This window comes from Candoia aspera, chromosome 1 (assembly GCF_035149785.1).
Source record: "Candoia aspera isolate rCanAsp1 chromosome 1, rCanAsp1.hap2, whole genome shotgun sequence".
NCBI lineage: Eukaryota > Metazoa > Chordata > Lepidosauria > Squamata > Boidae > Candoia > Candoia aspera.
In genome coordinates, this window is record NC_086153.1 from 115,448,654 (window position 1) to 115,464,713 (window position 16,060).

General features: G+C 41.4%; 1 protein-coding gene across 1 annotated transcript; it reads right to left on the reverse strand.

Moving 5' to 3' along the window:
• Positions 1–11,078: 11,078 nt before the first annotated feature.
• Positions 11,079–14,230, reverse strand: PNRC1 (proline rich nuclear receptor coactivator 1). Its single transcript, XM_063312155.1, has 2 exons — positions 13,602–14,230; positions 11,079–12,130 (listed from the first exon to the last, which is right to left on the reverse strand). Exons 1-2 carry the CDS (start codon positions 14,031–14,033, stop codon positions 11,696–11,698), a joined length of 867 nt encoding a protein of 288 aa, XP_063168225.1. The 5' UTR covers positions 14,034–14,230; the 3' UTR covers positions 11,079–11,695.
• Positions 14,231–16,060: the final 1,830 nt, after the last annotated feature.

A 16,060-nucleotide genomic window follows, 5' to 3' on the forward strand; every position in this document is an offset into this window, starting at 1 on the left:
TCTTTGCTTCTTTAAACAATGTGTTTGCTTTTAGAACCTTGTAAATTGCTCACAACAGAATCTAAGACTGACTTTTCTTTTGCATTGCAGGAACCACACCAACACAGTTCTTATGGTCTCAAGTTGCTTGAGAAGGCCATACCTAATCTACTGCAAATCAGAAGTCTGATAGCTGATTTCATTTATCATTGGTCCACTTTGGTAATTGAGATAGCACAAACCTGTACAAACCTACAGGTATTCTAAAGTAATCTCCAGTAATGTCAGTGACGGTTGGATTATTTATCACTATACCACAATGACATGCTGTTAAATCCAATTAAACCACATAATGGCTTAGTGTAAGAGTTTTCACACTGTTGGTAATATGGACAAATCTGACCATTGTAAAGACGTGGAAACAACTCTGCTCACTCAAAAGGGGTGGCCAAGTAGCTGCTCACTGAGGCAGAATGAAAAACTACATGCAATAAAGTTTGAATGATGTCTATAAATTGAGTTCTCGAGTAATTGCACTTGCTGAAATTCTTTCCATAGTAACTTATTTATTAAATTTATCCACTACCCATCTCGTGCAACGATGACTCTGGGTTTACTAATTCTCAGTAATTAGTAGATTAGTAATTAGATTACTAATTCTCAGTCCTTAGATTTTCTTGTGAAACCTGACAGCACAATGTGTGAATCCTGTTACCAAGAACGTGTGACCATCTTGAACCATTCTCTATCAAAGACTTGACCAGTTACCTTTTTCTAGATCTTCCTGAGATTCTTAAATGAGAAAAGGCCGGGGCTGAACTTCAAATCTACTATCAGTAGGCTGTGTCTAGTTATAAAGTCTAGTGCATTTTGTTCTTTCAAATATTTAAATTTGGAGCCCTTGCCTCCCTCCTGTATGAGCCGTTCAGCGGCTGAGCAAACAGCCGCTGCCTCTGCGGAGGGGGCGTTCTCTATCGGAGAGGAGGAAAGCTCCAGAAGCTGCTGGCTCTATCTCAGCCTGTACGTCCCACTCTAGGGGGCCATACCTGTTGGATAGATGAAGTTGGATAATACTACTTAACAGGAGAGGCTTGCTTGCTTGTGATATATCTGTCAACTTTCTGTTGTTTCAGAGGCTTAGACGAAGGCTGTGCTGCAGAAGGTGTTCGCTGACTTCTTTTTCCCCATGACAGCAAGGCAAATATACTTTCTGTAAAAAGACTGTCCCAATAGTAAGCGATTAAAAAAAAAGTAAAATAGTAAAAGATGATTTAAAAAATCAAGTGATCTAAAAGTAAACAGTGGGCTAAAATATGGGTAGGATAAAGGATTTTTCCAAATCTGCTATTTGCAAAGTGTTTTGCTATATAATTTTGCTGTGTATGTGCATATCATGCTTGCCAGCTTTGCAAGGTAGCCCAGACAGGAAGCATGCCCAGATGAACTAATTCTACTTTATTGTAAGGCTACCTTAACAGAATCTTGCAAGTCTGAAAGTACATTTCTCCCCATTGCCTTTACAGCCCGAGAAACTAGGGGCAGTCCCTTCTGAGATGTTTGAGACGTTCCTTCTGTGGGCTCAGCTGCTTCTTACCTGACTGTTCCCCTGGCTATGGCTCTTCCCCCTGTCTCCCAAGGTCATTCCCACATGCCATTACACATACTGACCAGACGTTTAGAAAACTTTCAGAAATGTTCATACCATTTAAAAGGAAATAGTATTATCAGCAAGAGATATGTCAGTTGAGCAAAATCTCCCCAAGTTCACAGGCAGATGTGCCTCTTGAATAAAAATATACTTACCTCCCTTAGGTTCAGTTTCAAGTTATGTTCAGTTTCAAGTTATTCTTTCTTTTATGGGAAAGAACAAAGCTTTGCAGGAGCATCAGACTTCCTTAACCCCTCTAAAAAGAAGAATAAAAAATGAGTCCTCCCTTGTTTGTCCTTGCCCACTGTCCCTGGGACTGCAAATGGGGTGCTGTGGATGAGGTGATACCCGTGGATTGCTCAGTCAACCAGCTACAGAAGTGTTTCTCAACCTTAGCAACTTTAAGCTGTGTGGACTTCAACTCCCAGAATTCCCCAGCCATCATTGCTTAAAGTTGCCACGGTTGAGAAACACTGAGCTATAATTAACAAATTAACATTTGTTAATTATAGATATGCAAGCACTGAGTTTGTTGTAAACACAGCCTATATGTGTATAAAATAAGAGCCAGCCAATGCATGCCGCTCCTGCATTCACCAGTATTTACTCTTAACCATGGCAGTGCTTCTTTCCCCATCTTTGAAGCAAATTGCAAGGTGGGATTGCCAGATAAGAAATGCCATTTTGCATCCCTTGGTGCAGAGGAGATAAGGTATGAGGACTGACAAAAACAGCAGAAAGGCTGGATATAGCCTGTATTTTAAAAAAAAAAACTCACTTCATCTGACAATATTACAACATTTTAGTTTTTACAGTTACATTATTATAGAATAATAATCTTGGAGGATTAAAAAAAAATACTGAAATCTATGAAGCTTAGCAGGTAGCATCAATTCACACCGGCTCTTGAATCTGGAAAAACCTAAATGCAGAATAAATCTACATCAGATGAAGCTATAAAAGAGCATAGGCAATTTGCAGCCCTCAGAATTCTTTTTTGAAAAACCTGGGTCACTTCTGATTACATCCCAGATTATCTGTGGCAGGACTGCCAAAACAGCAGCATGGTTTTCAATGTTGTGAGATAAGAAACCTACAGGAATGGTCATGTATGTCTTGAAATAAGCTTAAAGCAGTTAAAAATGCAAAGAAACTTGCACGGCCACTCCTGAAAACTAGGGCTGGGGAAATTAAGATGACAACTGTAGCCATTTCATCAGCTTTTTTCTCATGAGCATCAGACCCTGCATTCCTTGAGAGAGAGCATCAGTGTTACGAATAGACCTTCCTAGGGCATAGATAACAATACTTACCACTGTGTTCTGATGATGAGATTGAAGCATCCTCCTCCTCCAAGTCAGGCTTGACTCCTAGCCATGCTGTCTATGCAATCCTCTAGGCAGCGTTTTCAGAAATGGTTTCTGAATGACTGGCCCTCAGTTATGCCATTGTTTTTTTTTATTAAGGAACACAGAAATTATCTTGGGGAAGGTATAGGGCAACTGTTAGTAAAAGATCTACTTAGAAAGGAAGGGAAATTGCTATCAGGCTTTCAAGATTCTGTTATACTCTGTATCAGAGTTCTAGTATTCTTGTGGTGACTGTTTCCTGACCTGGTCCTAAAGGGCTGACATAAATCTTGAAAGCTTAACAGTGTTTCCCCTTCCCACTCTCTTATACACAAGATAGTGCAGGCAGAGCAATCTTCTTCCACGTGCTTTCTTGTTTTCTTGGGCTAAGCTCATGTTTTACTAACGGTCACTGCATCCTTTCTCGAAGATCATCTCTCTACTCTCTGCACCTTTGTGCCTAAGGCTGAACTAGAACTCAGGTTTCCCCATTCCTAGCCCAGCACCTTAACCCCTAGACCAAACTTGGTCTTTATGTAAGATTAATTTTAGAGGGTTAATTATTGGGTTAAGTCTAGAAACAATGCTGCTGAAAGAATGGGGAAATGCTGACCATTGACCAAATACAGCTGTCGCATTTCCCCATTTAGGTTGCAAGTTTCTTGTTAAAGCTGTTCCCCTCTTCCCTCAGTAAGCAGATTGGAGATTACTTATAAGTAATAAGTAAGATTTTATTAGATTTTATTCATATTTTACATACAGTTATACTATATATATATATATATAATTTTATTAAGAATTTTGATTATAATAGAAAAATCTAATACAAACTAAAAGAAAAGAGAATAGAAAGGAGGAGGAAAAAGTGCAAGGAAAAAAAAACAGAAGAAGAAAGAAAAGTAAGAATGTAATAAAGAGAAAAGAAATATATAAAGTGACTTCCAACCTTCATAACAACAAATGTAAACAAATTTAGTGACTCTTCACCACTTCTAAGGTTACCATTTATCTCTTCATCCCATATCCCATCACTTATCTATAAACAAATCCATAAAACATCATCTTTTCGGTCCTGGTGTCAGCAGAAAGTCCACAAAGGGTTGCCAGAAGAAACAACATATTTTGTTTCAATCTTGATCAGATAAACCAACTTTATAGTCCTTCCTTTTACTTCTAACAGTCTTAATCTTTAGTTCATTCAAATATTGTCATAGGATTTGTCTTCATTTCTTCTTTGTCCCATTGCACAGAGTTATTCAAGGCTTTAACAAGCCTCTTTTGTAAATCCAATAGGAAAAAATTATCCAGGTCGCTTTCTTGGTTTGTCATTTGTATTTCCCTTTTAAATTTTAAAATCTCAGCCAGTTTCTTTTGTAGATCCAGCGAAACATCCTTTTCTAAGTCATCCTCTTGGTCTGTGAGTTGTAAATCCACTTCCTATACCATCTCTATCTTGTCAGATGAAATTTGTTCTACATCTGTCATTTCTTCAATAACATCTTTTGGACTTAGTCTATCCATAGAAGCAGACATCATTACTGACATTGTTGATATTGTGGTTACTATTTTCTTCAAAAGTCTCCTTCAGTATTTTTATTTTTATATAGTTTTGCATCATTTTGTAGGTTTGTATATCTTTCTTCTACCTAAAATATTTAGTCCCCTCTAGTGTCCAGTTTTTGAAATCATGAAATTGCTTATCTTTGTTATGTCTTGTAAAAACAAAAACACAATCTATTTCCCACAATAAGCTGTTTGTTCTTTATAATTAATTCCAAAATCTTATTATAAAAGTTTCAATATTCCAATTTTATTTGGACCCTTAGTCCGTTTACAACTTTCTAACATCAAAATCTTATTTAGCTTTTTGCTGTTTATTTCTGATTCTTTAAATTGTTAAGCTTATAATTAAAATTTTCTTTTGTTCAGGATTGAAGGCAGTCTCATCTGGCATTTTCAAACTTGTCATTCCAAAGACCTCTAATAGCTTAGAAGAAGTTAACAAGGAATTACCAAAAGGGATTAGAAAGTGAGGTTTGGGAACTTAGTGTCCTTTAAAAGTCTCCACCATGAACAATCACAAGAGCAAGATGGCTAATCCTCTTGTCTCCTGGTGCTTAGACCTACAGAAAACCTGTGGTCTCCTTGCAAGGAGCAGCTGTCCAGAGCACATGTGGGCTATTTTCTGTCCTATCTGGAGAGGTTCTAAGGAACTGGTCTACGCACTGGTTCCTTGGTCTTTGCCATGATCCTCAGCTCCACTTTTGCAGAGCCATCATCAGTTCGCCATACCTCCCACAGAAGTCCTTGGTTGTTTGAAGATAATGTTAGCAATAAAGAAATCATTAGATTGGCAAATGCTAATAAGTAATTCTCCTGCTTAATTTCTATTTCCTAAGCCATACAATACAACTTTGTTTTCCTTATTATTTCCACTTCGGCATTCCAGTCTCTGATCACAAGCAACACATCTTGTTTGCATATTCCTTTTAATTTCAGATTGAATTTGACCATAAAACCTGTCAACCTCCTCTTCTGCTGCATCAGTAGTTGTAGCATATACTTGAATAACCATCATATTAAAAAGTGATCTATGAGGTCTAGTTGGTATTATTTGGTCTTTGATTGCATTGTACTCAAGTATTGTCTTTACTATGGCCTTCCTGACTATGAAAGCAACACAAATCCTTCTTTGTTTTTTTGTTTCCTGAGTAGTGAACAGTATGATATTTTGACTGAAAGAATCCAGTTCTATTCTTTTCACTTCACTTCACTTCAGTTCAGTTCAATTCAATTCTTTGATTCCTTGGGTATCAATGTGTAGTTGATTAATGTCATCTTTCACTGTGCTAAGATTTCTCATGTTTGCATTTCTTACATTCCATGTTCCCATTGTAATTCTGTTTTTGCAACTTTGGATTTCTCTCCCTGCAGCCAAGTGTCCTGAAGTGTAGGGAGCCATTAAGACAACAACAGGTGCAGAAGCATGAGTTAAAACCAGGGAAGTGTGAAAGTATTAGAAAAAGACTCAGACTGGTTCCCCCTGATTCCCTGGGGTTTAAGAGGGAGGAAAGGAAAAAAACAGGCAGATTTGCAATTTCTGTTTAGTCCATCTCAATAAAATATAGATTTAGTCTTCCTGTGGAATCAGTTTCCTAATCTGGTCTACCTTGTAGTGTGGATATGAAGGCTTTAATCCACCCATATTGTAAACACCATTAGTACTCTCAGCTCTTCCTCAGCAGCATATTGAATGCCATCCAACTTGACGGACCCATCATCTGATGCTATATCATCAGTCATTTTATCTTGTCCATCCACAGGGTTTTCTTAGTAAAATATAGAAGTAGTTTACATATTCTGTGCAGAATGAAATGACGCTTTTACCATCGTTACTAAAGCAATCATCCACCTCCAGTATCTTCCTATATTGCTGCTGCCCAATTTATACTATGTCACAAATCAGTCAATCACCTTTTAGCTCTAAGTGTTGGGCAAACCACTCAGCTGTGGTGGTTAGTTTGTGATTCAGGGTGTTGTGTGAATTTGGAAAAATGGGCTGTTTTTTTGTTTATTCGTCTAGTCACTTCTGACTCTTCGTGACTTCATGGACCAGCCCACACCAGAGCTTCCTGTCGGTCATCGCCACCCACAGCTCCCCCAAGATCGAGTCTGTCATCCATCCATAGAATATCATCCATCCATCTTGCCCTTGGTCGGCCCCTCTTCCTTTTGCCCTCCACCCTCCCTAGCATCAGCATCTTCTCCAGGGTGTCCTGTCTTCTCATTATGTGGCCAAAGTATTTCAGTGTTGCCTTTAATATCATTCCCTCAAGTGAGCAGTCTGGCTTTATTTCCTGGGGGATGGACTGGTTTGATCTTCTTGCAGTCCAAGGCACTCTCAGAATTTTCCTCCAACACCACAGTTCAAAAGCATCTATCTTCCTTCTCTCAGCCTTCCTTATGGTCCAGCTCTCACAGCCATATGTTACTACTGGGAACACCATTGCTTTAACTATGTGGACCTTTGTTGTCAGTGTGATGTCTCTGCTCTTAACTATTTTATCGAGATTGGTCATTGCTCTCCTCCCAAGAATTAAATGTCTTCTGATTTCCTGGCTGCAGTCAGCGTCTGCAGTAATCTTTGCGCCCAGAAATACAAAGTCTGTCACTGTCTCTACATTTTCTCCCTCTATTTGCCAGTTATCAATCAAGGTGATTGGCATAATCTTGGGCTTTTTGAGGTTTAACTGCAAGCCAGCTTTTGCACTTTCTTCTTTCACCTTCTTCATGAGGCTCCTCAGTTCCTCCTCACTTTCAGCCAAAATGGGCTAAGCCTCTATTCAGTCAATAATATCTAGATGTCATGCAGACATGAGAAAAAGGCTAAGCTTTCCTAAAGATAGCCAGCTGTTCTTACACTGAAGACAGAAGAATTACACTAGGGGGTGCTCAAAACTTTTTCTGTATGTCAGTACTGTAGCTATCTTAATAAGAGCAACATGTTTCAGCTTTTTAAACCACCATTTTCTCATTAAGCCACTGGAAGTGATATGGCCTTACTGAAACAAATACGTTTATACAGCTAGAAATGGAAAGGAAAAACATTTCCCCTATGCTACATGGAAGAAAGAGCCCAGAAAAAAGGAAATAAAAGGTTGGGAAGTGAGATGCTTCTCATTATATTACCAATCTACAGAGGCTGCTTGAAATTGTGTTTTTTACAGAGAATCAAAGTGCTATTGCCAACTTGCTGCATTTAAATGTTTTCAGTACCTTTTAAAATTTATTTCAGCTCAACAGAATGTTGGAAAGAAATTACATAAAAGAATTCAAGACTCTGTCCATCTGTTCATCAGCATAACTCTCAAAAGGGAACAGGATGGGAACAAATGTGGTTTGAGGAAGAAGCCAGCAAAGGTTGAATTAAAAAATGGGCCAAATGAGGCTGGGGGCTGTAGGGAGAAAAAAAATCCTGAAAAATTATCCTAATAGGAGAGAGAGTTAAGTAGCATCTTAGAACAGTGTTTCTCAACCTTGGCAACCTGAAGATGTGTGGACTTCAACTCGCAGAATTCCCTAGCCAGCCCAACTTCAGATTGTGGAATGTATGCAGACATATGACCTCAGAGCTTAACTGCAAGCAATTGTTCTTGCAGAACAAGCAAGATGTTCTTGTACAGCAATAAACTTGCTAGGAAACATGAGTGTTTCTACACCTCAGAGATTTCAAGAAGCAGGGGAGGAAACTGGAAATTAAGATGAGACAGGTTGGAATAGGAAGTCCTGGAGCTGCCGAAGCTTTTCATTGTTCCAGGGGGCTGGGTCAAAACTCCTGAAGGGATTGTGAGTAAGGTCTGGAGAAAAGCACTGAAGAAGGAAGATGGATGGACAGATCAAAGGGGAAAGAGATTATTTGACGGGACCATGTTCCAGAAAAAGATTTATGAAGACCCCATGCTGCCAATCTGAGGAATTGCCAGCTAATACCCCTGCTTAACTCTAATAAGAGGAAGGGGGAGTGCATAATTGTTACCCACTTAAAGGACAGAAGCAGAAATTTCACTTTTCAGGCTGGGTAATAGTTTACTTACAGTAAAAGAATTGGTCATAAATTGTACTGCTCCCACACTTCCAACGTTTTGTAAACTGCTTAAGTCTTGGTTGTTCTCCGAGGCCCTGGGCTAGAATGTGGGTCAAGCCCCTTTGCTTGGTTATTGTCATGAGTAAGGATGGCGAGCAGGGGGCTCCCATCCAGACTGTCAAGCGCATGCGTAGCACTGAGGAATTGGGCAGCCATTCAAAGAGACACAGATCGGGACCGCCTTAACCTTTGGGGTTTATATGTCTGGGTTTTTCCCACGCTGCTTCAGTTTGTTAGGATTCCTGTTATGTACTAGCAATAAACATTAGAGACCAGTTCCTTGTCTCAGCGTGTTTCCTGGCTGTTAGGACAGTTACTGGCTGTTCAGCTTTTGGGTTTTGGTTCTGGTTGGCTGTCTTCTTTTTTTCCTCTTTTATCTGTAAGCCACCTAGAGTCGCTATGAAGTCAGGCAGCCTCAGAACTGAAATAATTAAAATCCTCCTGGAGAGATCATCTGCACAGTGTACAATGTATGTTCCCCTCACTCAGATATGGCAGTTCATGCTGGGTCAGCCTAATTGTGAGGCTCTGTCTTGCTTCCTAGCAGTAGCTGGCTCTCTCTTCAGAGGAACTTGTTCAATTGACGATGGAGTTACCTGACTTGTGCCATATGGCTCGCACTGGCTTGTCTACTCCACACAGTTCTTTTGGCATTTTGATGAGGGGACTCTTTATTGTATTGCTGGCACTCTTGTGAGTGGTCTGCTGGTTGCACTAGTACTCAGCAGCATGGTCAAGATATTGCTACAGTGTGGGCAGTGCTAGTATCCAGTTGTGGAATCGAGAGCCTTCCACTGAACTCATGAAGGAGCTGTGTGGACAAGACATGGCAGTGTGAGCCACATGGACTGAGTGAGGCAGCTCCCTACATTATAAAACGAGCAAGTTGTTCCAAAGGCCAGCTGTCATGAGCAAGCTATGTAGAGCTTTGCAAGCAGGCTGACCTAGCTAGATTTGCCACAAGTGAATTAGGAGGAGCAAATACAGCTTGATTGAACAGATACCCTAACACTTGCCCTTAAAAAAATATTTTGCATGTGTGCAAAAGCTTCTCTGCCATTTTGCATATGCAAGAAGTAACACCACCATCATGAAGGCCTAAACTACAGACTAACTACACAAAAACTTGTACATGTGTACAGAGGATTGGTATCTATTGATCAGCCATAGATCACGAAGGCAACCTGTATGAAACTCGGTAGGCCTATAGCAATATAAATATGATTTATACTGTGTGCTGAGGCCAAAACAGTGTTTATCAACTAACCACTGAGTTACAAGAAAAATATAGTCAAAAGAGCTACACATCACATTCAGCAAGAATACTATTGCTCCACTTCCATTACAATTCTCTGATTATAGAAGAATGATTTTCAAGATGAACCAGACTCTGCCCTAAATACATCATGATACCCTGCAGAGATAATAGCTTCTGTTAACGGCATTAACTGCTAGTTTAGGTTCATAATACTATTGTAAGAAAAAAAAGACTATTTGCAGCTACTGAGACATACCATAAAATGTACTATTACCTTGAGCTGCTAATAGCCATCTCCTCCCTGGGAGGAAAACGTTAATGTATCTCATCAAACTGATTGCTTAACACCCTATTTAATGGATGTACTGTATGTACATCGTCTGCTCTCAGAAGAACATGTAGCTGTGAAATTTGTCTCATTTGTCACTTTGAAAGAACTTTGGGAAGATGTCTACGGAATGTTGTGTTTGTTGCTTTGGAAAGCTTGTTTGGAACTGAACTTAATCCAAACCACTGTCTTATTCCCCCCAAAAACATATTGAATGTAAAAGATTTCTAGCAAAATGGGCTAAACTTATGTGCTATTAAACAAAGATCCTTGTACATATTTAGCAAAAATACTTTTCATGGTGCCTAGACGTAGCCACTAGGTGTGTGCAGTGCTTCAGATCCAGAGGGTGAGGTGCTTGTGTGAAGATCAAGTAGCATCTGTTGGCAATTCCTGAAATGAACTACATCAGTTTCTCAGATTTTATGGCAGCTGAGGCACACTATCTTGGAAAAATGCAAAGGGTCTAAGGAATCGCTGGCAGCTGCCACTTAACTTTGTGCGCTGTGAAGCACCCTTTCGAGTCCAAAGCAGTGAACAATACTAACAACTACAATGTCATTATGCTGTGTATCTAAAGTGGCATTCACATTATAATGTGCAGTTACATCCAGTTTGGATTTTGTGACCAATTTCCAAGGCCATTAGGATTATCACTGTTGAGGCTATGGAATATATGCAATCTTAATCTAATGCACTGATAAGAAAAATAAATTAGTACTGTAAAATACTACAGTACATAAGCTTGTAATTTATGATTATAGCGTTTAGAAAATGCAAACCATATCACTGGCATAACACAAAAATATGTAATACTGCTGCTTTATCAGGTATCAGCCAGACAGAACCACACATAAAAAATAACCACCAAGTAAGGGGGAGGCCAAATTGTTTTATTTTTTATTTTTAAATAGCCAATTATTTCTGGCAGATAGCACTGCTACTTACGTTAGATAGTTAAGTGCTAGGTTTCAAGTGTTGTCAATTAAATTCCAAAGTTTGTATGGAACTTTGTATGGTGTAATTGAATTTAACTCCATATATTGTTTTCAAACAGATTCACATCTTTCTGAAAGCTTATTTTTCAATAAAATATTGTGTGCCACAGACTGTAAATTGTTTCAGTAGTGCAACAGTAATGTTTTCACATTTCCATTTGAAACTTAAGATTTTTTTCCTTTCAAAAATCTCAGTACCTTGTGCAAATGCTGACAGATCTTTCCACGTGTCAAACACACTTTAAAAAGATGTCCATTATTATGTACAAAAGCCATCTACCACATGGGCAATGTAAAATACATCCTTTCATAACAAAACTAAAATGTACCTCAAAATATGAATATACACATTACATGATATACACTATTTACATATCCATAAAAAAATTAGAGAAAAGTTTCTGTTTTTAAGACTAGACAGTCTTTTGCACAATTAGATGCAACAAGGCTGGATTCAAATTGCTGGTATGTTCTTTGTCAGTATCCAGAAGCTATGCTTGAACTTTTAAGAGAGTCTTTAAATGGACTGCCATCATCTTCCTGTTTTGGTCAGAAAATTCAACAGTGCTCCCAACCCAGTGACTGGGAGGCTTTGGAAGGACACTGGGTGAAGGAGGATCACTAAATTTTGCCCCAGCATAATTTTCTTTTTGGTTGGCTTCCATCAGAAAAATAGATTTCTTCACTTTAAAATTTTCTGTATTTTTCAGAGGCTTTTTCTCCTGCCTTTTAATGAGTTCAGATGATAATGATTCTTGCCAAAATTTATTTTCACACTTTTTTGTAGATGGAAATTTATTTAGTGGTATGTTACATTTACTCCTCGGTCTGTTACTCTTCGATTGGTCAGATAGATGTATACTATGAACAGGCTGATTGTAAGGCAGTGGAACCTTCTCAGATTTTCCCATTCTGTTTTTGAACAACTGCAAAGATAAAAGATAATCTCATAAATATCTCTGACAATAATCATATCTAATGTCTTAAGGTTAAATAAGCTCCAGTTACCCTTTCTCTTATTGTGTTAAATGGTTCTGCCATGATTATAGTTAGCTTATATCTCCATATAAAAATAAAAGCTCTGGCCTCATCTAGCTATAAATGCCTGTTTGCAGTTCACTAGAGTTGTCAAATTGGTTTATCCTTTTCCTTCATTTTCTGGTTGGACTTCAGCTGGTAAACTAGAGGTGTCAGGACCTGTCTTACTTTAGAGACAGTATTTTTGAGATAGCACTTGTCTAAAAATCATGGTTAAAAATTAAAACTGAAACAAGCAGACTTCTGAAAATCTTAACACTAATTCTAGACAGTGTATGCTTCAATCCCAGTAATTTCAAGAGAGTTTGCTTTCAAGCAATTAGTTTTGGGTTACTGCCTAAATGTTTTCAGGAATGCATTGCTACATGACATATGAGGATCTTTATACCCAATCAGACCACTGCTTTATCTTGCTCAGATATTCAACTTAATTACTTTAAAACTGTGGATTAAAGTACCAAAGAGAATAATGTAGCTTTCCTCCAACTAGATACATGGGCTCCCACCAAAATGACTGTGACTTCTGCCTAAGGGTCTGAGGATTTGACTAGGGTTCTGAGGATTTTACAGCTGTAATTCTCTTTCTTACTGAACTGTACAATTCAGATTTTTACAATACAAACGTAACAGATTTTGAAACCGACAGCAATGTAAATAATGTCCCTAAGTGTGAAATAGCGCCACTGAAAGCCGAAGTATTCACATTAAAGTAGATTATGCTTCAATGTGAACTCGACAAAGATCTCCGAGAGGGAGAGCTACGAAAATCAAGACAGCCCTCATCAGGAAAGAGTGGACTTTCTGTAGGGTGCCTGTAATGTCGGGAAGATGTTGAGGGACGAAAAACGTTGAGCTTAAGAACATTAACACCGGTTGCCTGTCAGGATGAAGCAAAAGCCACTCCAAGACCCTCTCTTTGCCGCGCCTTCCAAGCCACTTCTCTGGAAAGCAGCCCCGCTCAATCCAGGGGCACTGACTTCTCAGTAAACAGGCCGAGGAAGCGGACCTCCGCGCCCCGCCCCCACGGGAATTGCGAAGGGAAGCCAAACTAGAGGCCTCTTCTCCGCGAGGGAGGCCAGCCCTCCCCCGTTGCCCATAGGGCACGGCCTCGCCGTCACGTCGCTCTCCCGCCTCGCCTCTGCCCATGGGTTGAATCCGGCTGTTGCTGGGCGCAGGCTGGAAGCCGATTGGTGCATGGTTTCCACCTATCAGCGCCCGTGGAATCTCCCTGCGGCGGCTCCCTTTCCGCGTAGGGGATCTAACTGAGGCTCGGCCCCGCCCGCCAGTCCTCGAGCGGACTCCGAGCAGCTCCTTCCTCGAGCTTCGAGAAGGAGCTGCTTCTCAGCCTTCCCGCCCTACCTCTTTCCTGAAGGGTTTGTTTGTAATGACGGGGGTTGTTCTTGGCGAAGGTGCCGGAGCTGCCTCGGCGGAAGGTCCCGTTTCTAGTCCGGGGTCTGACGAAGCAGCGGGGACTTCGCAGCGGTTGCGAGTCCCCTGCGCGGCGTTCCTTCGTCCCAAACCGGCGCGGTGTTGTTGGAATTGCTGGTAGCGGCTCTGTAAGAGGCCAGAAGGAGCGGAGCGGATCTTCCCTCTTCGTCGCCTCACTCTTTTCAGCGCTGGCCTTGCGCTACCGCTTGGTCCCAGGCTTGGACAGCAGCCGGGCTGGGGTCTTTCGCTGTTGTGGTCTGCCCGCAGGAGTCGTTTAAAAAGGGACGTAGGAAACTGACGAGAGTCCTCGGTACCAGCTGACACACGGGCTAGAAACGGCGAAGGCGCTGTGGTAGTCACCATACTGAAGGCTTAGGATATACGCAGAATCGCAGGGGCAGGGATGAGTAAAGGAAAAAAAGATCGGGGACGCGGGGATAGGACTGCTGAGCCTCGGTTGGAGCCGGACGAGGCTGCGCTAGTTAAGCGAGCAGATCCTCTCAGGAGAACATGGCGGGGGAGTGAACCGAGACACCCCAACGCCCTGCTGTTGTTACTCCAGAAGGACGCGCCCTCTTCCACTTGTCCGCTAATCAGAAGAAAGCGGCGGCGGGAACTCCCGCCTCCCGTCCCTACGGTTCAATCCGCAGAGAGCTCGCGCCTGGACGGGATCTGCGCCACCAATCCGGGCAGACGCAAAGCTTGCGGGGTGGGGTGGGGGGTTCACTCTTCCCTTTAAAGTTTTCCGTGGGCACAGCGGCAAATGGTGGTGGGAGGGGAGTGTCCTTTGTCTAGCGACGTTTCTTCACAGGCGGCCCCTCTGAATTCAGCGGGGTTGATTTCTGAGTAAACAAGCATAGGATTGCGCTGTTGGGCGGAGGTCTCCAATCAGAAGGACCGAGTAGCACTTAGCCCGCCTCCCTTATTTGTGTGACGGCAAATCCGGAAGGAGAAGCCTTTACGAGAAGAGGGAGAAGGAGCGGGAGGTCCGAACGGTCGCCGGGAGTTTTGGCTAGGTGGCCGGCTATGACAGAGGAGGCAGCGGCCGCGGTAATGGTGGTTCCGCGCGGCCCGGAGGCGGCGGGGTTACTAGAGGAGCACGAAGGTCCCGTGCACCGGGAGGAGTGTCCTCCCCGCTTCTTGGCCACCGGCTTAGATCAGCAGGTCTGGCTGAGCGCTTGGAAGGGCTCCGGCTGCCAGATCCCGGCTGTTGATCCCAGGGCTCTGCAGGACTTGGCAACTCTGGCCGTTCAGGTGGCGACGCAGGTGGAGGAACTGCTGCGAAACATGCAAGGCGCCCTGCAGGCTCTGACGACCCTCAGTGTGGGCTGCATCCAGACATACCGAGACGGTGTGGAGAGCCTGGGAGACGCCGTAGACACAAGCATCCGTTCCATGTACACGCTGATGGCGCGCTGCGAGGAGCTAGATTTGGAGCTGCAGCCGGTACCGGCCCTGGCCAGACGAATCCGGGACATGAAGAGCGCGCTGGACAGGCTGGAAGGCCTCTGCAAATAGACCTACTGGGTTGTTTTTCCTGCTCGCCTCTCAAACCTTGAGGCGCGCGTCCAGCCAGGATGTCTATCTCCGGCGTTACTAGGTTTTTCTTCGGAACACTCTGTTCTCGGTAAATCTCAGGATCCCTGCGGGGTCCCTGCAAACTTTACTGTTAACCAGCTGTTAAAAACTGGGCGAAATTGGTTGGGCCGTTTAATAAAACAACCAATTATTTCTCAGTCTGTGCCCCTCTTTTGCAACAATGCCAGTCAAGAAGAACCCATATTTCCTTGCACATAAGCAGTTCTGTAAAAACTTTATTTAACTTGTAATCTTGTTAATAAATTGTATGTGGTCTGCTCTATATATGTTTATTCAGAAATAAGTCAATGTGTTTGGTGAGGCATATTTTGAAATAAAGGGTAAAAAGATTTTAGTGTGAGTGCAGTCTGCCACACAATAGAATTTAATTCCTGAATAAATGTGTAAGTTGGACTCAAACTGAATATAACACGTTTTTTATCTGCAACTCTTTATTTACACATACAATCCATTCTTAACAAATTAGGGAATTTATAGACTTATTGGCTGAGGTAAATTTAACATCATGTGCAATGTTAATACTTTTTTTCACACAGAATTGTTTATATGAGCAATATTAGCATTTATCTTAAACTAAAGAATAGTATTCATGTAAATTCTGACATAATTAATTTTCATAATGTTTTATAGATTTATATTGCCTGAAGTTTGAAATATTTGAAACAGGAATTACTAAGGTGAAGCAAAATCTATTTTCCAATGTTCACAAATTAGCCAAGCCACTTAAATTTCTTGGGGAAATGATGTAATACTGAGAAATGATACAGAGTAATAACTGATCTGGGAATTTC

Bases quoted from the DNA above. Each gene is read 5' to 3' on its own strand.
- PNRC1 (XM_063312155.1), bottom strand. From the start codon at position 14,033: ATGGTGACTACCACAGCGCCTTCGCCGTTTCTAGCCCGTGTGTCAGCT. The intron at 12,131-13,601 runs GTAGGGCGGGAA...TTATCTTTGCAG, and splicing joins ACAAACCCTTCAGGAAAGAG to TTGTTCAAAAACAGAATGGG.